Source organism: Polypterus senegalus, chromosome 16 (assembly GCF_016835505.1).
Source record: "Polypterus senegalus isolate Bchr_013 chromosome 16, ASM1683550v1, whole genome shotgun sequence".
In the NCBI taxonomy this organism is placed as follows: Eukaryota; Metazoa; Chordata; class Cladistia; order Polypteriformes; family Polypteridae; genus Polypterus; species Polypterus senegalus.
This window is the reverse complement of record NC_053169.1, coordinates 33,346,929-33,372,216: the sequence shown is the minus strand read 5'-3', so window position 1 is coordinate 33,372,216 and position 25,288 is coordinate 33,346,929. Positions and strand designations below refer to the sequence as shown.

The 25,288-nt window shown below is 39.4% G+C and overlaps 1 protein-coding gene across 3 annotated transcripts in view; it reads right to left on the bottom strand.

Moving 5' to 3' along the window:
• map3k4 (mitogen-activated protein kinase kinase kinase 4) overlaps positions 1-25,288 on the bottom strand; it is a 158,576-nt gene that overhangs the window by 83,664 nt on the left and 49,624 nt on the right. For all 3 annotated transcript variants that reach the window (XM_039738901.1, XM_039738903.1, XM_039738904.1), the window contains exon 2: positions 17,027-17,211. In XM_039738901.1, the coding sequence (XP_039594835.1) occupies positions 17,027-17,211 (185 nt within the window). The remainder of the gene's footprint in view (positions 1-17,026; positions 17,212-25,288) is intronic.

Sequence of the window (25,288 nt, the reverse complement as noted above, 5' to 3'; positions counted from 1 at the left end):
ATGGTGTAATTAACTATATTTGTGCTTAATCTTAACATATATTTACATACAGTTTGTACAGTCTGGAATGGATTAATTGTATTTACATACAATCCTATGGGGGAAATTGCTTCGGTTCACGACCAAAGTTCTGTAACAAATTATATATATATATATATATATATATATATATATATATATATATATATATATATATATATATATATATATATACGTCTAAAGAACTGCAGGCCTCACTTGCCTCAATTAAGGTCAGTGTTCACGGCTCCACCATAAGAAAGAGACTGGGCAAAAACGGCCTGCATGGCAGATTTCAAGACGCATAAACCACTGTTAATCAAAAAGAACATTAGGCTCGTCTCAATTTTGCTAAGAAACATCTCAATGATTGCCAAGACTTTTGGGAAAATACCTTGTGGACTGATGAGACAAAAGTTGAACTTTTGGAAGGCAAATGTCCCGTTACATCTGGCGTAAAAGGAACACAGCATTTCAGAAAAAGAACATCATACCAACAGTAAAATATAGTGGTGGTAGTGTGATGGTCTGGGGTTGTTTTGCTGCTTCAGGACCTGGAAGGCTTGCTGTGATAGATGGAACCATGAATTCTACTGTCTACCAAAAAATTCAGAAGGAGAATGTCCGGCCATCTGTTCGTCAACTCAAGCGATCTTGGGTGCTACAACAGGACAATGACCCAAAACACACCAGCAAATCCACCTCTGAATGGCTGAAGAAAAACAAAATGAAGACTTTGGAGTGGCCTAGTCAAAGTCCTGACCTGAATCCAATTGAGATGCTATGGCATGACCTTAAAAAGGCGGTTCATGCTAGAAAACCCTCAAATAAAGCTGAATTACAACAATTCTGCAAAGATGAGTGGGCCAAAATTCCTCCAGAGCGCTGTAAAAGACTCATTGCAAGTTATCGCAAACGCTTGATTGCAGTTATTGCTGCTAAGGGTGGCCCAACCAGTTATTAGGTTCAGGGGGCAATTACTTTTCACACAGGGCCATGTAGGTTTGGATTTTTTTTCTCACTCAATAATAAAAACCATCATTTAAAAACTGCATTTTGTGTTTACTTGTGTTATATTTGACTTAATGGTTAAATGTGTTTGATGATCAGAAACATTTTGTGTGACAAACATGCAAAAGAATAAGAAATCAGGAAAGGGGCAAATAGTTTTTCACACCACTGTATGTATATGTGTATATATATATGATTATATATGTGTGTGTGTGTGTATGTATATATATATATATATATATATATATATATATGACAGAAACACTCATAACAGTGACAAAACAATTTCATTGACAATCATGTTACGTTATTTTCAAAATGTTTCCTTTTCTTTTTCATTACTTCTTTAACACTCTACTTCTCCGCTGCGAAACGCGGGTATTTTGCTAGTCATTAATAATTTAAATTTTTAGTTAGTCCCAAAGGTAACCCAGCCACAGGGGATGCACAAACCAGTGTGTTTCTTTGTGCCAGTCCCAAGTCCAGATAAGTGGGGAGGATTAATTCAGGAACGGCATCCGGTGTAAAATTTTGCCAAATCAATATGCGGACAGCAATACAAATTTCCATACCGAATCATTCGAGCCCCGAGTTAACAACAGGGTGCTGGCAGAAATTGGGCTACTATTGGCCAAAGAAGGAAAAGAAGAGGGGGGAGACGTGTCCAGAGGAGAGAAGGAAGGTAAAGAGACTGGAACTGAGGGTAGAAATTTTGTATATTGGCAGTTATTGTGCTAATCGCTGGAGACTTTAACCATTAAGGCTGGACAAAACATTACCTGCCTTCTCCCAGTATGTGGATTGTAACACCCGGGGAAATAGGACTATTGACCTACTTTATGCAAACATTAAAGATGCATACGGCACCACCCCGCTGCCTGCGCTTGGGAAAGCAGATCATAACCTGGTTCTGCTTCAGCCTCACTACAAACCAAAAGTGAGGGAGCTACATACAACCACACGCTCATTCAGGAAGTGGTCCCCTGAGGCAGAGCAGGGTCTGAGAGACTGCTTTGGAACTGCGGACTGGGATATCCTGCAGGGATCACATAGTGAGAACATTGAGGAGGTTGTTGACTGCACTACTGATTACATGAACTTCTATATGGACATTGTAGCTCCAGGAAGAACAGTATGCTGCTATGCTAACAACAAGCCATGGATTACAAGTGACATCAAGGGCTTTTAAAGGCAGTGATCAGCAGGAGCTCAAGCACGTGCAGAAGGAACTCCGAGTCCAGCTCAGGGCAGCGAAGGAGCAGTACAGAAGAAAAATGGAGCAGAAGTTGCAGAATAACAGCATGAAGAAAGTGTGGGATGGGATGAAGATCATCACTGGCTGCAGCTCAAAGCGGGGTGCCACCATCGAGAGAGACATGGAGAGAGCAAACCAAATGAACAACTTCTTTAACAGGTTTGACCGCCCTAACCCACTCTCACCTCGGAGTACTGCATCCTCCAACCACCCTTCTGCTGATACCGGCATAGGAGAGACATCCCCACCCACAATTACAGCAGCACAGGTGAGCAGAGAGCTGAGGAGACTTCGTGCCAGCAAAGCAGCGGGTCCATATGGAGTATCGCTACGACAGCTGAAGGCCTGTGCGCTGAAACTAGGGAGTCCTCTACAGCGCATCTTCAACCTGAGCCTGGAACAGGGGAGAGTCCAAAGGCTTTGGAAAAAATCTTGTATCACCCCAGTCCCAAAAGTATCACGTCCTAGTGAGCTGAATGACTTCCGGCCTGTCGCTCTGACATCACATGTGATGAAGACCATGGAGCAGCTGCTGCTTCACCACCTGAGGCCACAGGTCTGCTGCGCCCTCGACCCTCTGCAGTTCACATACCAGGGGAAGGTGGGAGCAGAGGATACCATCATCTATATGCTACGCCGATCCGTCTCCCACTTGGACAGAGGCAGTGGTGCTGTAAGAATTATGTTTTTGGATTTCTATAGCTCCTTCATCACGATCCAACCTCTGCTCCTTAGGGACAAGCTGACAGAGATGGGAGTATATTCACACCTGGTGGCATGGATCGTGGACTCCCTTACAAACAGACCTCAGTATGTGCGTCTCAGAAACTGCAGGTCTGACATTGTGTTCAGCAACACAGGAGCGCCGCAGGGGACTGTACTTTCTCCAGTCCTGTTCAGCCTATATATATCAGACTTCCAATATAACTCAGAGTCCTGCCATGTGCAAAAGTTCGCTGACAACACTGCTATTGTGGGCTGCATCAGGAGTGGGCAGGAGCAAGAGTATAGGAACCTAATCAAGGACTTTGTTAAATGGTGTGACTCAAACCACTTACACCTGAACACCAGCAAGACCAAGGAACTGGTGGTGGATTTTAGGAGGCCCAGGCCTCTCATGGACCCCATGATCATCAGAGGAGTCTGTGTGCAGAGGGTACAGACCTAGAAATACCTGGAAGTGCAGCTAGATGATAAATTGGACTGGACTGCCAATACTGATGCTCTGTGTAAGAAAGGTCAGAGCCGACTATACTTATATAGAAGGCTGGTTTCCTTCAACAACTGTAATAAGATGCTGCAGATGTTCTACCAGATGGTTGTGGCGAGTGCCCTCTTCTACACGATGGTGTACTGGGGAGGCAGCATAAAGAAGAAGGTCGCCTCACACCTGGACAAACTTATGAAGAAGGCAGGCTCTATTTTAAAGAATGAAGCTGGACAGTTTAACATCCGTGGCAGAGTGACGGGCACTGAGCAGGCTTCTCTTAATCATGGAGAAATCCACTGCATCCACTGAACTGTCTCATCTCCAGGCAGAGGAGCAGCTGCAGCAACAGACTGCTGTCACTGTCCTGCTCCACTGACAGACTGAGGAGATCGTTCCTCCCCCACAGTATGCGACTCTTCAATTCCACCCGGTTAAACATTAACATTATTCAAAGTTATTGTCTGTTTTTACCTGCATTTTTATTACTCTTTAATATTGTTTTTTGTATCAGTATGCTGCTGCTGCTGGAGTATGTGAATTTCCCCTTGGGATTAATAAAGTATCTATCTATATATCTAGTAGTGGAAAAAACAGAATCCAATTTCTCTCTTAACAAAGCACCTGATGCTCAGTAAGATAAAAGTTCTTTTCTATTATTAAAATGTAAAAATCAATTAGTTTACTTACTGTACTTTTATTCTTCAAGTTCATACATCAACAAATGCATTCTATGCTGCTCTGAGGATACTGCACTGTCCTCCCAGACTGCCCAACAAACTAATTCTGTAAATAGCAGCGTGATACACAACAATCTACTAATACTATGTGTAATGTACTGCAACAGTACAGGTGAGTTGCAACAGCCTGGGGATGAGTCACCAATAGAATGAATTTGAATTCCATCTTGAAAATGAGTAGCTTCAGGGCAGGGAAGCCTATGAGAACAGAAAGCCTGCCAAAGTTACATAAGAATTCCAACTAGCGTAGCAACAGTGAGTGGTCTTTTAAAGGACTGCAAACTACTTAAAAGAGCAATGTAAATACAGTGAATTTCATTGGCACTTGGCATCAGTGAACACCTGCTCAGTGCTACAGTATTAACAAAAGAATATGAATATTTGTTTAGCTTGTTAGGTTTTAATGGCAAAGTAATATTTAATATTATAACAACAACATGGTTAATGTAGTGAAAGCACATAAAATATATATGTGAATGGGGTGCGCTTCTGTCTTCAGTTTTGAGTAATTTCTGCACTTACATTTAGTACAATTTACAATTCAATGACTAATTCTGGATTAAATGGTAAGTTCAATATTTTTCAAGTCAAATTTATTTCTTCACAATCATGATATTTATTAATTTGCAACCATAAAATTGTGTTCTAATGTGACCCCTTTTGTTATAAATTTAAAAAATACCTTTTCTGTTCTTGAGCTTACAATATAATTTGTTTTATTGTTTTACTTATTTATGTCTTATGAACAAGCCAGTGAGAAAAAGAAGACATTTTAATTTTTTAAATAACTGACTGCCCCGCCTATGAAAGATTCTGGTAATGGTATGTACTTATGTTTACCCATGGAAAAACGAGCCAAAAGCATTGAATGTTTTTCAATAAAAAAAAAATATTATTAAGTGTAGGAGAAACATGTAAAAATCAAATGGTTAACATAATCATAATAGGAAAGTTATTTCTAGTGTTCATTCTTGCAGTAATACAGCCCACATAGGCAATGTTCAAGCAGATTTTTTTTTTTTTCCAAATAATTTTTCTGTTGCTTGAATATTAACAGGGCAAAATGTCACTGCCTGACCCTCATGATAGATATCACCCATTGTGTTATTGTAGCCTACCATACTGCTATATAGAACATCAGTCAAGGAATGGGTTCACTAATGATAGCAAAGATGATGTAGCAATGCCATATTGACTGTAGTTGCTATCCCATCTGGTCCCTCTACTAGTGTAAGATATCACATTCCAGATGTACCCTGAGCTTTCTTTGTACAGCATGTAGAATTTGATACTGAATCGTGCCCATTTGGATGAGAGGTACTGTATCCACGACAGGCTTCCCTTGTAACTCTTGAAATTTTTGTCAACAGTTGCAACACAATCGGGAATATACACCTTCTGCATATTTTTGACGATTCCCTGATACATATTCCACAGTTTGTACAGTGTCAGTGACTGGTAATTGACTTCATACAGTAATAGTCATAATTATTAGTGAAATCCAGGCAAAGAGACAAAGAGGACATTTTAATTTTTTAAACTAGGGTGCTTCGCTCCCTGCTCACTTTTCTCGCCAACCCCCTCTTACTTGTGCTACGAGCCAGCCACTCCACATCTCTGCCGCTCACGTATGTGGATTTCACTTTCAACAAAAATCAAATAGTTTAATTCTCACAGATACGCCTCTTCATTGCAAAGAAACACTACATTTCCCTGATGGCAACACGAATTAGGCGATCATTTTTTTGAGACTTTCGAATTTTAGTACTTTCATTATCTCTAACCTGCTCTGCATGTGTATAGCGCCAATGTTTTTGAATACTTTATGAATTCTACTTTGTCATCTACTCTGTCTTTTATTTCTGGCCCCGGGCGTGGTTAAACCTCTTGGCACAAAGTCTCGTCTCACAGGATGTGAAAGTATCTCTCTGAATAAGTCACGTCTCGTCTTGTCCCAGGATTTTTTTTATTATAATAGAGAGATAACTGACTGCCCACCCTTGAAAGAGTCTCATAATGGTATGTATTTATGTTTACCCCTGAAAAAACAAGCCAAAAATCATTGAATTTATTTCAATAAGAAAAAAATATTAAGTGAAACAGAAACACCAAATGGTCATTATAATCATTGTAGGAAAGTTATTTCTAGTGTTCATTTTTGCAGTAATACAGCCCACATAGGCAATGTTCAAGCAATGTAATAATAAAAAGCATTGCATTTGTTTTTCCACCAATAAATGCACTGCTACAAATGTTTATGATGAGATACTGGAAGGACACCTGCAATGCACATTTCTCAATTATATGCAATTTGCTACACGACTCTTAAAGCAGTGATAATGTTTGTGATGTGCCATCTGTTGGAGCAATAAATGCAATGCATTTTATTACTAAAAATGTTTCTGATGTGCTAACTGTTAGAATGACTAAGGCATAATAACCAGAAAGACACACAAATGTAAAGACACTTATCCATTTACTAAGATTGATTTTTTTTAGTATTATGTTATTTCATCCACTAGATAACAGCAAAATACTATTCTGAGAGTTGTTCAAACTTAACACTGCAAAGCGGATTGTTACACGTCACCTCGAGCCCAAGTCACACTTGGTGTTAGAGTTTAACATATGAGCAACAAATCTCATTTTAACCCAGTATGTTCCAGTGTCCCAAGAGCCAGCTTCTGTAGCCGAGGATCGTTCTACCAAGGTCCCTGCCTTTGGCCACCACCCAACTCACACTGTACCCGACCTCCTTGGCCCCTCCCATAGGTGGTAGGCCCATGGGAAGGGGGACCCATGTTGCCTCTTTGGGCTGTGCCGCACCTCTAGGCCTGGCTCCAGAGAGGGGACCCGGTGACCCGCGTCTGGGTGAGGGAAAACGGCGTCCATATTTTTTATTCATCATAGAAGGTCTATTGAACCACTCTTCCTCATCCCTCACCTAGGACCAGTTTGCCTTGGGTGGCCCTACCAGGGGCATAAAGCCCTGGACAACAGAGCTTCTAGGATCATTGGGTCACGCAAACCCCTCCACCACAATAAAGTGTCAGTTCGAGGAGGAGCATAGAGGTGTTCATATGTGCACTTGGCACCAGGACACCCTAGGCCTCAGTTCGACGATCGACTTTGTGGTCATGTCGTCAGACTTGCGGCCACATGTCTTGGACACTCGGGTGAAGAGAGGGGCGGAGCTGTCAACTGATCACCACCTGGTGGTGAGTTGGCTTCAATGTTGGGGGAGGATGGCGGTCAGGCCTGGTAGGTCCAAACGTGTTGTGAGGGTCTGTTGGGAACATCTGGCAAAGTCCCCTGTCAGAAGTAGCTTCAACTCCCACCTCTGGCAGAACTTCGACCACGTCCCAATGTAGGTGGGGGACATTGAGTCCGAATGGGCCATGTTCCATGCCTCTATTGTTGAGGCGGCTGACCGGAGCTGTGGCCGTAAGGTGGTCGGTGCCTGTCGTGGCGGCAATCCCAGAACCCATTGGTGGACACCGGCGGTGAGGGATGCCGTCAAGCTGAAGAAAGAGTCCTACCGGACCCTTTTGTCCTGTGGGACTCTGGAGGCAGCTAATAGGTACTGACAGGCCAAGCGGAATGTGGCTTCGGTGGTTGCTGAGGCAAAAACTCGGGCATGGAAGGAGTTTGGGGAGGCCATGGAGAACGACTTTCAGACGGCTTCGAGGAGATTCTGGTCCACCGTCTGGTGTCTCAGGAGGAGGAAGCAGTGCAACACCATATATGGTGGGGATGGTGCGCTGCTGACCTCGACTCGGGACGTTGTGGGTTGGTGTGGGGAGTACTCCGAAGACCTCCTCAATCCCACCAACATGCCTTCCAATGAGGAAGCAGAACCTGTGGACTGAGGTCACCGAGGGGGTCAAAAAACTCCTTGGTGGCAGGGCCCCAGGGGTGGATGAGATACGCCCGGAGTTCCTCAAGGCTCTGGATGTTGTAGGACTGTCTTGGTTGACACGTCTCTGCAACATCGCATGGACATCGGGGACAGTGCCTCTGGATTGGCAGAACAGGGTGGTGGTCTCCCTCTTATAAAAAGGGGGACTGGAGGGTGTGTTCCAACTACAGAGGAATCACACTCCTCAGCCTCCCTGGAAAAGTCTATTCGGGGGTAATGGAGAGGAGGGTCCGTCAGATAGTCGAACCTCGGATTCAGGAGGAACAGTGTGGTTTTCGTCCTGGTCGTGGAACAGTGGACCAGCTCTACACCCTTAGCAGAGTCCTGGAGGATGCATGGGAGTTTGCCCAACCAGTCTACATGTGTTTTGTGGACTTGGAAAATGTGTTCAACCATGTCCCTCGGGGAATCCTGTGGGGGGTGCTCTGGGAGAATGGGGTACCGGACCCCCAATAAGAGCTGTTCGGTCCCTGTACAACCGGTCTCTTGTGGTGAAAAAGGAGCTGAGCCATAAGGCAAAGCTCTCAATTTACCAGTCAATCTACGTTCCTACCCTCACCTATGGTCATGAGCTATGGGCAGTGACCGAAAGAACGAGATCGCGAATACAAGCGGCTGAAATGAGTTTTCTCCGCAGGGTGTCTGGGCTTTCCCTTAAAGATAAGGTGAGAAGCTCAGTTATCCGGGAGGAGCTCAGAGTAGAGCCACTGCTACTCCGCATCGAGAGGAGTCAGATGAGGTGGCTCGGGCATCTGATCAGGATGCCTCCTGGACGCCTCCCTGGTGAGGTGTTCCGAGCACATCCAACCAGGAAGAGGCCCTGGGGAAGACCCAAGACACACTGGAGGGACTATGTCTCCCGGCTGGCCTGGGAATGCCTCGGGATTCTCCCGGAAGAGCTAGAAGAAGTGGCCGGGGAGAGGGAAGTCTGGGCCTCTCTGCTCAAGCTGCTGCCCCCGCAACCCGACCTCGGATAAAGGGAAGAGGATGGATGGATGTTCCAGTGTCCTATTTAAGGGATATCTTCTTAAAAATGTAACTGTCCTCTAATTGTTTTCATTTATAATAACTCTGATATAAACAACTTGTTTATTTAGTTATTACAAATGGGACAAAGTCAGATCCATAGAATCAGTTAAGTGTGAAGATTTCAAATTAACCAAAACAATGACAGGTTTTAATATCAACAATAATAAAAAAAAAAACTTAGGTGCAATATTGTGTATGCCTGCTTCTCAAGTTTTGAGTTAGAAACATGAAGCCTTCTAAATGGTTACAATATTTAAAATCTAAATATGGCATCATGTAGTTTACAGATCATAATTGCCCCAGTCCTAATACATTTGTAAACTGGCTAAATTTTGCACAATATATAGATAAAGGGAAAAAAAAAACTTTTAATATACAGTAAATATTCACCCGTATTGCATACTGTCAACACCAGAACACCAAACACTATCAAAAGGAAGTGCTTAAAAATTTTTTCCTCAAACAAATACAGTGTCGGTAACATGACAGGTTGCCATCAAAGTTTGTGTATTCCAGTCAGCTGCAACTTCTGTCGTTTTTTTACTGGCTTCAAATGTTTTTCTTTTCCATCCAAAAGATGAATTAGAGCTATGAAACAAATTAAGCGTGTACACACTTACAGTTATATCACCTGGGGTATTCAATAAAACGTGTTTAACCTCCTATCATAGGATGAACACACTTAAACACACATCCACGAGCTAGCTTAACCAAACCAGTTCATTTAGCCTGCATAACTTTGGGCTGTGTCTCATTAATAAAAAAAATAAAATAAAATGGGGATGTGAAAGTTTAAGCCATGGCAACACTGGAAGAAACTTCCGAATTACAATTCTGTTCATTCAGTTCACCAGAGTAAAAAAGCAGCATTTTTTTGAGCTAATTAAACTGTAAAGGTATCAGTTTTGTCACTTTCACATACTTCAAGTATCTTGCCATAATTATTCAAGGATTGATACAGTTTGTCATATTGACCATTTATAGACCCAAAAATACAATAAATTATGAAGGAATTCTCTGACTTGATATCCCTAATAATAACGACAGATTCCAAATTGTAAGGGGTTTCAGGCGGTGAATATAGGTATATCTGACAATTTTTGCATTCTCTTTAATTTAGAAGTACTGGTCACTAGAATTAAAAAGCAGCATACTCTTAAAAAAACATTAAAGAATGTGCAATGTCTAAGTTTATAAATATTCTGAACAATCAGTCCAATTTTAGTGCTTGTCCTAGCACACCCAGCAATGTTACCAGGAAAGTGTAATTTTTTTTGCTAACATGACAGCTGCAGTCAATACAGTGGTTACTAAAAAAAATTGTTAAGGAATCCTCTAGCACTAAAATACCTCGGAAAGCTTAAGAGTATCAGATCTTAAGAAAAAATGCTGTAGGGCTGAGTGTACATGGAGGAAAACTAAATTAACAGTCCACTGTGAAACACTAAAGTAAAATATGATTTAATATAATAAAGCATTCCATCTTAAAAAAGCAGTACAGTTTTTCAAAATTATAAATGATATAAATAAATGTAGAAAATTATTTGTTAGTTGTGGTGATTGTATAGAAGAGATCCATGATATTATATTGTATATGGTGTACCACAAACATCTAGTCCGGCCCTACTGTTATTTTCAATGTACAGTATATGCTCCCATTAGGTCAGATTATTTCAAAACACAAGGTTACATACCATAGCTATACAGATAACATGCAGGTTTACCTATTTATAGCAACTGATGAACTTGGCGCTCTGGGCTTTCTGAGCCAATGTCTGTCTTGTATTTCTGGATGGATGATCTCCGAGGAAATTCAGTATGTATCTGCTGGTCAAGGGATCAATGAGTGTGCTTACTGGCAAACACATTACTGGTTTAAAATGAATAACTTGTTTAAACAGAAACTTGTTGTTTTTAAAATCCACGTTTACATAGGCAAGAAGTCTTCTGGAACTCTTTGTGCATTTTATCAATATGCTTAGTCAAACTGAGACTTTATTTATAGGTTTCTGTTACCAGATTTCACACAGCACACTCCTTTCTGCTAGAATGTGTGATAAAGCCACATAAACAATCTAGTACATGTCCTTATTGCCATACACCTAGTGCTTCTGGAATAACAACAACACAGGTATTTTTTACTTCAAAAAGTATTGTATTAAGCTACCTGCGGTGGGCCGGCGCCCTGTCCGGGGTTTGTTTCCTGCCTTGCGTCCTGTGTTGGCTGGGATTGGCTCCAGCAGACCCCCATGACCCTGTAGTTCGGATATAGCGGGTTGGATAATGGATGGATGGATGTATTAAGTTACTCATTACTTTAAAAAGCAACCAGGCTACTTAACACACATTACTTTAAACGTGTCACCTACTGCTTACAAAATTGTGTTGCTGAGTTTAGCACTGTATTTGTCAGTAAGAACACAAAGATGCTTAAAAAATGCTTCTTTAATTTCTTTAATAAAGCATTCATGCAACATTCAAACATTAAACTTCAAACATGAAACGCCCTTGCCATCTTAGCTCTTTAATTATAATGGCAGACCAGGAATATTTGTGGCTCAAACTCAAATGATGTATGCCACTTTGCTACAAAAGGATCAGCCTGATTTGGCACACAAATTTGAGCAACTTGTCTCCACCTCATAATCATTGCAATACACTCTTCAGTGTGCTAACATGCCAAACTTGAATATCCTCATCCAATCCACTGGCAAACCTGGCACACTGCTCAGAGGACTTATTGGGTGTACGACAGTAATTATTTGATTTCGTTTTGACCGATAATTTCCTGCTGAAGCCTCAGTGAAACTCTTTAAATCATACAATGGTATCCCGTTGGCCCTTGTGCACTCATGCAGATAGCTGGGAATCAAAGTTTGTGGTCAGCAATGATTGTCACTTTTGCATTTCTACAGATCTGCAACGATTCCAAACTTGTTTTGTATTTCAGATTTCTAAAAAATAATGCATATTATTTACATTGTAAGACTGAAATGAGGGAAAAGCCCTATTGACTTTTTAAAGATTGTTTAACCATGTCTTTTTAGCTGAAGGTAGGTAAAACCTGCTGTTTGTAATTACCCATTGTCCAAGAACTCTCCCCAAATTCAAACCAAAAGGTTCACAAAAAACAAATTATTTTATCCTTCGTAAGGTAAAAATGTTAAGTGATATTGATTGATTCTGTCATAACATTAGAAGAACCTATTGGCAACCAATAACATACGAACATATGTATTTATATTTTAAATGTAGTTTCAATTTGTTACGAAACTTGACTTAGAGTTAAGGTTATCACCACCTTAAGAGGTTATAGACCACTGAGTACTCCAAATGAGACAAATTCAGTGTAAAATTCATGCTGTAAGAGTCTGTCTTTACCATGGAGTTAATGAAACAGAAAGCAAGGGAATAGAGCTACTGTATCAGGTATTACTTGTCTTTGGTGCTTCTTACATGCAAGTGTTTTGACTTAAACACATTAAAAGTATTATTTATAGTGTAATACATTTTTTTTTTCACTTTCATTTTAACATTGATGTGGCACATGTGAGCATTGGCAGTACTATGAAAAAGTAAAATTAAGCCCACTGTACTAGCGACTCATGGTTGTGCGTTAATTCTATACCAAAACCTACCATGTCAAAACTGTGATTGTTACTAGCTCTTATTGAGGCGATAGAAAAAGTTGTCTTTGCATTTTGGACAACCATCTCCCACCCTTCCTAGCAACATCTAACGCAAATAGACACAAACCAATTAGGGTGCTACTTCATGAAGGGGCACAAACACTCAAGTAATATCAGTCATAATGTTCACCAGTAATATTATACAACAGATATTGTAGATCTTCCATTTATTATTATTATTAATTTTTATTAGGAACTTCATGGACTGCAAATGCAAATATCGGCATAGTTTCTTTGCAGCCTTTGTCAATTTTCATAAAGTGTTCAACTCCGTTGATTGAGCTGCCCTATGGGACATCCTGAGGGTTCACGGGATCCCCTCGAGGTTGCTGGATATCATGACCAGCCTGTACACTGGTTCTGTGCAGAGTGGAGGGAGAACCTCTGTTTTTTTCACAGTTGATTCTGGGGTTCGTCAGGTGTGTGTTCTTGCTCCTACTATGTTCAATGCTTGTATGGCCTGGGTGTTGGGCAAGGTCATGGAGACCAGCAGCTGTGGGGCATCTGTTAGTGAAGAAAGATTCACGGATCTTGACTTTGCTGACGATGCTGTAATCTTCGCGGAGTCAATGGGGGCTCTGATCGGGGCACTCAAGAGACTGAGCGAGGACTCTGAGTGTCTGGGCTTGCGAGTGTCCTGGATTAAAACCAAGATCCAGGCTTTTAATGATCTCTTGGGCACAACCATCAGCAGTGTGTCTTGTTTGCGAAAAGAGTTTCGACTTTGTCGAGAGGTTTACTTACCTTGGCAGTGACATTCATGTCTCTGGTGACTCTTCCTATGACGTCAGTAGACGGATTGAGAGAGCATGGGGGGGTCATGAGGTCACTGGAAAGGGTGTATGGCAGTCCCAATATCTATGCAAAAGGACGAAGGTCCAAGTCTTTAGAGTCCTGGTGCTTCCTGTCTTGCTATATTGTTGCGAGACATGGACGCTATCCAGTGACCTGAGACAAAGACTGGACTCCTTTGGTACTGTGTTTCTCCGGAAAATAATTGGGTACCATTGGTTTGACTTTGTGTCGAATTATCGGTTGCTCATGGAGTCCCGAATGAGGCACATTACCTGAGGAAACATCAGTTACAGCACTACAGCCATGTGGCACGTTTCTCCAAGGGTGATCAAGCTCATAAGATCCTCATTGTTGGGGACCCGAGTGGCTGGACTATGCCAAGGGGTCACCCACATAACACCTGGCTGCGGCAGATAGAGGGTCGTTTCCAGAGGGTGGGATTGGACCGTGTGTCTGCCAGGGAGGTTGCCAATCGGGATCCCGAGTTGTTTCATCGTGTAGTGGGTGCGGCAATGCACTGTACCAGTGCATGCTCCCCAACTTGACTTGACTTAAGTGGTTTGCTCTGCGAAACACCCACAAGACTTGGCCCAGTTACGGCAAATGCATCACTGCAAACATGATAACAATGGCAGGTTAGTTAATTAATTTCACTAGTGTAACTACTGTACATTAGGGCTAAACAAATATCACCTGTAATTTAATGTAGGAATCTATCTTGTTAAAAGGGTTATAATAAAAATAAAACAGTACTATTAATTCTCTGTTCTGCCCTTTAAATATCTGCACTGTACAGTTCTGCACAGGTGCTTGGAATGTGAAACAAGACGGAAACACATATTTCCTTTTAACCCTTTTTTGCAAATGCATAACATTGTCTCTTAGATTTTGAAGGGAAATGTTCACTGATGTAATGTATATTTTGTATGAAATGTTTGGGTATGTGTTGTATATGCACATTGAACAACTTTTGCCAAGTTACAAGATTTTTACATTCTCAGATGACAGGAAACTGTATGCAGTTGCATGCAGGTGCAATAGTAAATTGGTCACCTCATATACAGATCTAGATACAGAAGTCTGCCTAGGAAAACAGAGAAACGGAGAAGTATCAGAAGTATCACAGTTGGACTGTGCTCCTTTTCCCTTTTCATGGTACAGCAGATTATTATTTCAAACGTGGGCAGCCTAAATTTCTTTATTATTTGTTAATTATTAAGATGGTCTAAAGAGTTCATTTCCATCCACAAAACAGCATTTAAATCAGAAATTTGGTTTCTTGGACAGCACTGTTTGAACTGTACTGTTCTCTGCATACTGTAGTTGCTATTTTGTCGTTGCTGGTTCTATGGGGTGATTCGCCTTCCCACTTTAAAGGATGTGACTAATATTAAAATTGAGACTCAAATTTTCTATACGTGTTAAAGCTACACTGAGTGCCTTTGCGCTAAATTACAGCCTACATTATAATTTTGAATTTATATTACAATATTAACCTATTTTATTGTCATTATCATTATTACATTTTCAAAAAAAGAGTATCAGTGTGTTTTTGTGACCTGCACAGGGTGACCTCTGTCTCTCAGACAGAATCAGAGGACCAAAGAATAATACAACTCCGCATATCAGCAAACCTGCAATGTACAAGAATTTTAATGTGAAACTTAATTTATTTACAAAATTTAATAATTGTGATAAAATAACATGATATGTAGTAAATATATACACAGAAAACTTACACATTTCCACCAGGCTGTCCGGGAGGTAAAACAAGTATGTATAAAGTACTGCAACTGGACATGCACACATGCAATGGACAGAAACAGGTGAAAGCAGCAACTCACTCCGACTAGAACTCCCTCAGTACTTGTTCAATACAACTTAGTTACGATTATGTATACCCTAACCAAGTATTCTACAGTAACTGGACTTGGCATGTTTTGTCAGTCTGACTCTATGTCTGAAATATGGGTTAAAGCTTTGTAAGCATGCTTCCAAAATGATGTAATTTTATTTAAATACGTTCATGTTACTGGACTCCCAGGTGCCATCTGCTGGTGAATGACATGTAAAAACATTGACAGAACAGAGGGGCTACTGTCTTTCAAGCTGCTGGCTGGCGTCGATAGACCACACTAAAAGATACAGCACCTTATCAAACATCCTGTAGAGTAGAAGGAACCCCAAAATAATTATATAAAAACCTACAATAGTTTTTCTGACTTCCATAAACATAAAATATATAAACTTTAAGCTGCAATAGCTCCCCTTTTTAAAATTAAAATTGACCATACTACCTTCAAAAATTATATTTACAATAATTCACTTGAACCTGTGTGAATTATAGGATATGCACGATACAATAGATAAAATCTCCATATTAAGCCACAGTGCCATCAAAAACTCAAAATGAAGGAATGTCCAGACATAGTCAGTCATATATGCCAATGTGTTTTGGGATCAACAGGGTGTTGGCCAGAGTTTGTACATTTAAAAAAATAAATAAAAATAAAAAAACAATAAAACATATTTTACATATTTACATAAAGGAATGTTAACATATACCTAAAATCATCTTCTCACAATTAAAACAGGATACCATGTCCCTAAGTCTTGAAAATAGTATTGAGGAAGGTTCTTTTGTCACAAAAAACAGCTTACACTGTATCCTCTGGGGTTCTCTATCAATGGTCAACTATACCAATTAAAATTATTTCATTTCTTTTAAAACATTTCAACAAAAAATATTTATACTAGAAGGCAGGAGGTAATTTTCTATGAAAAACATTGGTGGGGAGTAAGACACAGGGATTATAGTTCATAAAATGTCAAAAATGTATCATAATGTAAAGATAATTCTTAAAAATACAGAAAACTTTGTTATTAAAACAACTGCATGCTTGTATCTCATGAATAAATTAAATTTACTAAATCATTCATTTATTGCAGTGCTCTGTGATGAAAATAATTACATATTAGTTTCTGTACAAGTATATACATCCAACAACCTTCCAATAAGAAAAACAACATAAGTGAAATCTTCAATGAAAAACAATTATATTTATTTTCAATATAGATAATTCCTTAAAAGGCCATTAATATTACATATCTCAGAGTGCTCCAATTTTCCACACACATACCAAAAACATGTCATGTTAATCGGAAAATCTAAATTAGCCTGAGTGGTGGTGTGTGACTGGCAACCAAATGAGGGTTTGTCTCTACCTTTCGCCCAAGCTGGATAGACCAGCTGTGTTTCTGAACTGCATCAAGTTTGTTTGAGAATTGATTAACAGATGGACTTTTTATTTAAAAAGATTTAAAAACACCTCCTATGAAATTCAAAAAGAAATTATGTCAAACCTTTGTTTACAACTCTCTTCATAGCCTTGTTTGCATTATGCCTCTGGTGTTTACCAGACATGCGTTTTATCTGCCGCTGTGTACATGGTGGGGAGGTGCCACAGGCCACCTCCACGCTGAGCTCATCAGAAGACTCTTCCTCTTCAGCACATCCAAATGTAGCATCTTCAGATGAGCTACCCTGCCTGAAAAGAAAATCAGACCACAACAATACTTAAAAAAAAATCTGAAAAATACTTTAAACTATTGATCATTCAAGAAAAAGAACCTCATTTTTTATTGATAAATATGTACAACATTTTGTTCAAATTCAAATTAGCATTTAAAAAGTTGTCTGAATATTCTAGGAAACCTAATTATTTCATCAATAAAAACCAAATTACCACAGATCATTTAAAATTACTTCAGCACACACACATCATCTTTGACTACAGACAAGTTAAATTAGTAAAAGAAACATGACATTTAAGCCTCATTCACCTGTTAAAACACTAGATTTCATCTACAATAATATATTCATGGATTGCTTATTTATCTAGTTCCAGAATTACTTATGGGGAAAATACAAATTCAGATTATATATATGCTATAGAAATGGCCCTCTAATTCCAGAGACACCGGTATAGATTTGCCAGAAAATTATAATACCAAGATGCTGTTGTTTGGCCACACCAGGTATAAGAACTATAAGAAAAATGAAATATTTATATATTGGTGTCATGGAAACTAGCATAGAGGATATCCTTTATGTTGCTCACTTGTTTTATTTTTCAATACTTGCAGTATTTTTTACTTTGCATCATTTTATTGATTTAAAAAAAAAGGTGAAGCATCCTAATCAAAGCTATTAGTTCAGTTCCATTTACACCTGTGTGCAAAACAGAAATGGACTAATTGTATTTCTCATGTGACTGTTAACACTGCAGTGTTTTGTCATACATTCTGGCATGTTGCATGTACTGTGATTTTTCTTAGTTGTATAAAGTTAAGACATTAATAATAGTAATAATGAGAATTGTGTTTGTAATGAAAAGTATTAAATCTCTTAGGAGAATAAAATGGCCTCTGAAATTTCTAGACTCTTGTATTAAACACAGAAACTGCATAATAACAATGATGTTATGCGACAAGCACAATTATAGGCAAATTCAATTTTTCTAAAACAGATGGAAAATAAACACAGCTGGCACAGGGATATTGAAGGAACAAGTCTGGAAAGCACTGCTCTGTGAGGTAGCGTGCACTACAAACAATAAAAAGTGCATTTCACAACAAAAATATTTTTTTAATTCTTCATTAAGCTACTGTATAATATTATATAATATACTGTATGACACCATCCATCCATCCTCTTCCGCTTATCCGAGGTTGGGTCACGTGGGGCAGCAGCTTAAGCAGAGAGGCCCAGACTTCCCTCTCCCCGGCCACTTCTTAAAGCTCTTCCGGGAGAATCCCAAGGCGTTCCCAGGCCAGCCGGGAGACATAGTCCCTCCAGCATGTAGCCTTCGGCCACCACCCAACTCAACCATTACCTCTTCGGGCTGTGCCCGGCCGAGCCCCATGGGTGCAGGCCCGGCCACCAGGCGCCATCGAGCCCCACCTCCAGGCCTGGCTCCAGAGGGGGGCCCCGGTGACCCGCGTCCCGGCAAGGGAAAACGTCGTCCAAGGTTTTTATTCTTCATCAGAGGTTTGTTGAACCGCTCTTTGTCTCATCCCTCACCTAGGACCAGTTTGCCTTGGGTGGCCCTACCATGGTCATAAAGCCCCGGACAACATAGCTCCTAGGATCATTGGGACACGCAAACCCCTCCACCACGATAAGGTGACAGTTCAAGGAGGGGCACTGTATAACACTGTAATATATAACATACTTACTATTTCTTATACTAAATTTTATAATTTTAATGGAATGGTGAATAGGATCCTATTAGATTATATGCTTTTTTTTTTACAAAGTTATATTTAGAAGTATTTAAGGTAACACAATGACAGATTAGCAGTGCTAGCACTGCTGCCTCATTGCAGCTGGAAACTAGGTTAAAATCCCAACCCAGTCAATATCCATATGAAGTTTACACATTTTTAACACCTCCACTTGAGTTTTTCTCTGGCCACCTTGTGTACTTCCTTCACATCCCAAAGATTTATGCACTAAGAGAACTGGAAATTCTAAATCAGTCAGAAATAACCTAGTGTGTTTTGTAAACAAATAGTAACTTGTTCAGGGATGGTTTTTGCCTCATACATTACACTCTTGTGATAAGCTCTGGCCCCACAAGGCCATGGGAACTGGATTACGCAAATCTCAAAACAGTTGAATAGACAAACTTAAAAATGTTTTCCTTCTAACAAAAATAAAAGTGGATGGGCCAGTGTTCATATCCTGACCAAGATAATGTCAGCAAAGATGACACATTATCTTTATTTTCTCCTGGGTTTTCTTAAATATTACAGTTTATTACTATACCCTAAATGCACGCTGTGAAGGAGGACACTGCTGAGAATGAGACTGCACACTGTTACATTCTCTTTATGATAGGACATGGCTTTGTTGATTCAGTCTATCTGTACTTTCTCTAATTACCTTGTAATAGTCCAAATACAATGGTACCCTAAAATGAGAAAACACTGTTGAATAGATTTGCATTTTAGTACTACGCAAGAAAAATGAAATCAGCATTACCATTAATTATTTCATTTTAGGCAAATAGCTAATATTAAGCATCGGAGTCTCTCCAACTACATACATTTGCAAAAGGTATCACACAAAAACAAAACATTTACCTTCTCTATGCATCAGATCAGACCATGCCTTTTATACACATTTTATAATACATGATATTAATTCTGTCACATATACTATTATATAAAGTAATCTCTCTATTATAATATTGTACCAGTTATTTTTTATATTATGTTTATATAATATGTAACAGTTATTTTAGTCTTTTTCTCTACAATACTGAGGCAGTGGATCCCCTCATGGCTGACTAAGCAAAACATTCTTCAGGCAGCTCAATACAATTCTTATTGTAATAAGCATAAAGAAGAGGCCAAATCCATCAAACTAACAATAGTAACTGCACTGAAAATATACCTAGTTCCTAAAAGTATCTCATTTAGCTTTCATGGTTTGGTTTTCAAAATACAGAATCTAAATTATTTCACCAGATTCGAAGAAAAGCCACTTTTGGCAGAAACAGCTTGGGTACAAGATACAGGGACATAGCTGGCACCTATCTATGAATCCAAAACAACTACAAAATAGCACTTAAAATAATAATAAGAATTTAAACTATATGATCCTCTAAGAAAGTATAGCTTTAATTTGATTGGTCAGAAATGTTAGAATTCTGCAGTAACAATATACAGTACTAAGGTAAACAAACTCAGTCCAAGTCAAACTGCAGAATATATGACAAATTTACCCTCAAGGTACTAGAACATAGCCAAAGTCACATAATTGTTACATGAGATATGAAAAAGGGCACGGACAAACAAAAACTTGAGAAGTTACAATGAATCCAGATCTTCACTTCAAGCATTTATTTTTCTTGCATTCACTGTGCCTCTTTGGATATGCACTTGTTATTTAACCTTCCTTTGAAAGATGGCAAATTTCACTATCTGCTGAAACAAGAACAGAGGCTATTCAAAAGAATTGATTCAAGATACAGACAGAACACATAAGACTACAATACTGAGAAAATACAAATGTGCCTATTAACATACTTCAGACACCACTGTAATGAAGGTAAATATTAATGCAGTATCTCTATTTCTTTAGCATGACCTCTATAATACAAATGAGTTACTTTATTCAGCCATTTGCAGTTAAGTGTAACTCACTCCTGTTGTATAATTTCAGTTTCATGTCTTGCCTTAATTTAAGAAAAGATAGTACAGGAAATTTCATTTTAAGTACAGCAGCAGCTGTCATTTGCCCTTGAATCAACCTGCCATGATCTGTACTAGACTGTAACAGGTGCAATATGTTACACCATCATAATTCCAACCAGAAGAATGAGTACATTTCTCATTAACAGCGCAGATGGCAAATATTACAGGTATAAAATTACCCTCCTAATTCCAATACTCACTTTTAGACAAGTGACAACAGCAGGCTTGAATCTCTCCACAATCTGCTGACCCACTTCATCTGTAAAAACTGCATGATATCTTCTAATTGGGACTGCTTGTAACAAGCTACTAGAAATTCACCTTTCTAATGGTCATGAACGAAGTGATGCTTTTGAAGTTAGCAAACCTGCAACAACCTATTTATCCATATTATAAATTACCGGTATCAGAGCCTATCCAAAAGGTACATGCAATTAACTCATATTAACTAGAATACCATTCAATCACAGTTGACACATACAGGTGTACAAGATAAATTTTCACCAGGCTTAAAAAAAACAAGGTAGAAGAACTATGCCTTGGGCAATTGTATCGATTTATTGCATGAGACTATATACAGAGATTTATGTATCTGCATGTATAAAATAGATGCCAAAATTTTGTGCCGAGTTGGTTTCTCATTGACAGGATTACATATGTAGTTGATAACTATTCTGGCAGTATAAAATACTGAAATTTCTACCAATTTCCCAAGATTATCAAAGATATTTGAGACTGTCCACCTTATTAAAGTGATTTTTTTTGACGCACAATATGAAATGTTTATATGAAATGTTTACTTTAATTATACCTTGAAAATAATTGAATACATAGTAATCTAAACTTCAGTGAACATCTTACACTTACACCACCTAATCAAAGCACCATGATGTCCTTACACTGATGGATTAAAGGCCAGAAGTCCACATGACCATCATCATCAGATTCTTCAATGAGAACCTTGAATAGAATGAGGACTGATTGAGGTCATTTATGTTCGGTAGAATGCCTAGGGGGCTGGGCGGTCTCATGGCCTGGAACCCCTGCAGATTTTATTTTTTTTTCTCCAGCCTTCTGGAGTTTTTTTTTTGTTTTTTTCTATCCTCCCTGGCCATCAGACCTTACTTTTATTCTATGTTAATTAGTGTTCCCTAATTTTAATTATTTACTTTGTCTTTTATCTCTTTCTTCATCATGTAAAGCACTTTGAGCTACACTGTTTGTATGAAAATATGCTATATACATAAATGTTGGGCTGAAACCTTTATCCAAGGTGATTTATAACACTGATGATACAACTACTTACATTTCTTTTTGATTTTCCAATTGGAGCACAGGCAGGTTAAGTTACTTGGTCATTGTCACACAGAATCAGTAGCAGGATTTGAACCGACAACCTCAGGGTTTGAAGTCCAAAGCCTTAACCACTATACCACACTGCCTGCCTATTTTGTCTATTATAAGTCACAAAATGAGTAAATGTGTATATGTGTGTGTATACAAGAGTATCCAGAACTGTATCCGCTTTGGGGCTCCAAACTTGATTAAGTGATTCTGATCATGAATGGATAGATAAATTCTCACATGAGAAGTCTTTCATCTGCACTGATGCCCCAAGTCTTTGTTGGTCTGTCTCCATCTCAAGGGCATGTTTATTTATCCAAGCATATGTTTTCTGAACGGTCATTAAAAACCCAACAAAATGATATGAGAAGCATTTGGAGAGCCTAGCTCATGATCTATTTGCCACACGTATGATATACGATATGCTTCCCGCGCGGTGCTTCACATACTTAAAAGCCCGAACAGCACCTGATTGATTTTTGATTGTTTGCTTTTGTCTCTCTGTGTCACTCTCACTCTGACATTCTCTGCTCCTGACGTGCACTCCTTTGAGGAGGAAGATATGTTTGCATTCTTTTAATTGTGAGATGGAACTGTCATCTCTGTCTTGTCATGAAGTACAGGTTAAACTTTTGAAAAAAAGAAAAATGTTTGTTTGCAGTGTTTTAAAGTTCCTGTCTCTACAACCTCCTGTGTTTCTGTGCAAATCTGTGACCCAAGTGTGACAATATAAAAATAACAATACTGTATAAACTTATGGTTTTTACTTCGTGGATTTTCACCTTTTGTGGGGGGTTCTGGAACGCAACCCCCATGATCGAGGAGGGATCACTGTATTACAGTGTTTACATTTCACACAAGTACCAGGTAAAAAGCAGAAAGGTGGCTAAGCCTGGTACCCATTTTATTTATATGACTTATTGTGCAATGGCTGCTAAAACAACATGAAATTTTCCATTTTATGCTCTGGTGTGTATGTGGTATATCCTATTGGTAACAGTTTCAAATGTCAATTAAGTTTGTTTTATGTAATACTGAAGACCTGTGCTAAATGGTCAAAAGTGTGTTCGGCTACTGTTAAAGTGTAATTGCAGTTTTTGTTGGTTAAAGAAACTTTGATCTATAAAGAAAAAGCACAATGTATACACAAATATCAAAGAAGCCAGAAGAATCAATTGCTGTGCACAACATACAACAAAGCAGAATAAATATAGAATAAACAACAATTACTACACAAGTCATCCATCATCCAACCTGCTATATCCTAACTACAGGGTAACGAGGGTCTGCTGGAGCCAATCCCAGCCAACACAGGGCACAAGGCAGGAAACAAACCCCGGGCAGGGCGCCAGCCCACCGCAGTACACAAGTCATTATCTTCTTATTTTACATTATCTAAATAACCATTACTTTTGTTAGTTGTATTTCACTAGGCACCTTTAGCAAGAAAATACACAAAATCTGTCATATATATGACATTGTGAGATGACAGACGCAGATCTACAGGCACAGGCAGATCTAATGATCTGCAGAAATGGCAAAGGACGAGCAGACGAGTGGGCAAATGTTTTAGAAGTGGAAATGTCGACTTTATTCTTGACATAAGTGTCGAGATTAAAGTGGAAATGTCAAGAATATGTACCTGCCATACGCAGGATTTGAACCTAATCAAAGCACCATGATCTACTTGCAGGATCGCAAGTTGCGAGGGGAGAGGCGTGGGACAAGATGTTGCCGATCACTCGATGCTAAAGCTAATAGTGGGGACGAGGCGGAGCAGAGTTCACAAGCAAAGAGTATTGGGAGGTGGGCTTTCAAGAGGGGGGTGTACATGGTAATAGCGTGGGCGGAGCAGCTTAATACAGTAGCAAGGAGTATGGAGAGGTGGGCAGGCGAGAGGAGGCTGTACATGCTAATAGCGGGAGTGGAGCGGCAGTTCACATGCAAAAAGGATGTGGAGGTGGGCAGGCGAGAGGAGGTCTGATAAAATACGTAAGGAAGTGATGTGCAAAAACTCTTACAGCACACACTGTGTCATGCAAAAGTTTTGTGAATGAATTGCTGAGGGTTTTGTATGGAAGCGTATTAGGGCCACGGTGAAGAAAAAAAAATACGGACAAAGTTAAGAAAAAAATATATATATATATCCTGAATGGGGCGCCAGCTCATCACAGTGTGAATACGAGCAATACATACACACTAGCAGGGTCAATTTAGTATAACAAATCCCCACATCCTACATGACTTTGAAAGGAAACTGAAGCACGCCGAGTAAACCCACCAGAAAAACACGCAAACTCAAGGCTGGGAACACCCAGGACCCCCTTTGCTGTCAGGGAGCAGTGCAACCTCCACGCCACCATGCCCCCACATGATTAGTACATGTTTTAATGCATATCATTATGAAAATGATAGCAAGTATTTATCTTAGCATTGTAAATGTTCAGGGAGCAGGAATATGAAATTAATATATTCTGTGTGGTGATGCCTGCCTGGGTCTCCTCTTAGTGCAAGAGAAAGTCAGTTTAAGAAGCACGTAGCAATTAACATGAGTCAGGCCTAGGGGTGGCTACGGAAATTGAACTCAGGTGTGATACACCACAGTTAGGTTATTTTTTAACAAGGGGGCAATTACTTTTTCACACAGGGCCATGTAGGTTTGGATTTTTTTCTCCTAAATAATAAAACCATCATTTAAAAACTGCCTTTTGTGTTTACTTGTGTTATATTTGACTAATGGTTAAAAGTGTTTGATGATCAGAAACATTTTGTGTGACAAACATGCAAAAGAATAAGAAATCAGGAAGGGGGCAAATAGTTTGTCACACCACTTAGTATATATATATATATATACTTTATATAAATATAAAGAGAGGTTCTACGAGTTTGCAGGGCATTCTAACATGTGATTTGGTAGTGCAATCAAGTCACTTGAGTTGAATTATATGTTACCTCACCATACAGATCCTGATTTGTCTTACCTCACAAGAGGCAACACTTCCAAAAAGATGAGGACAA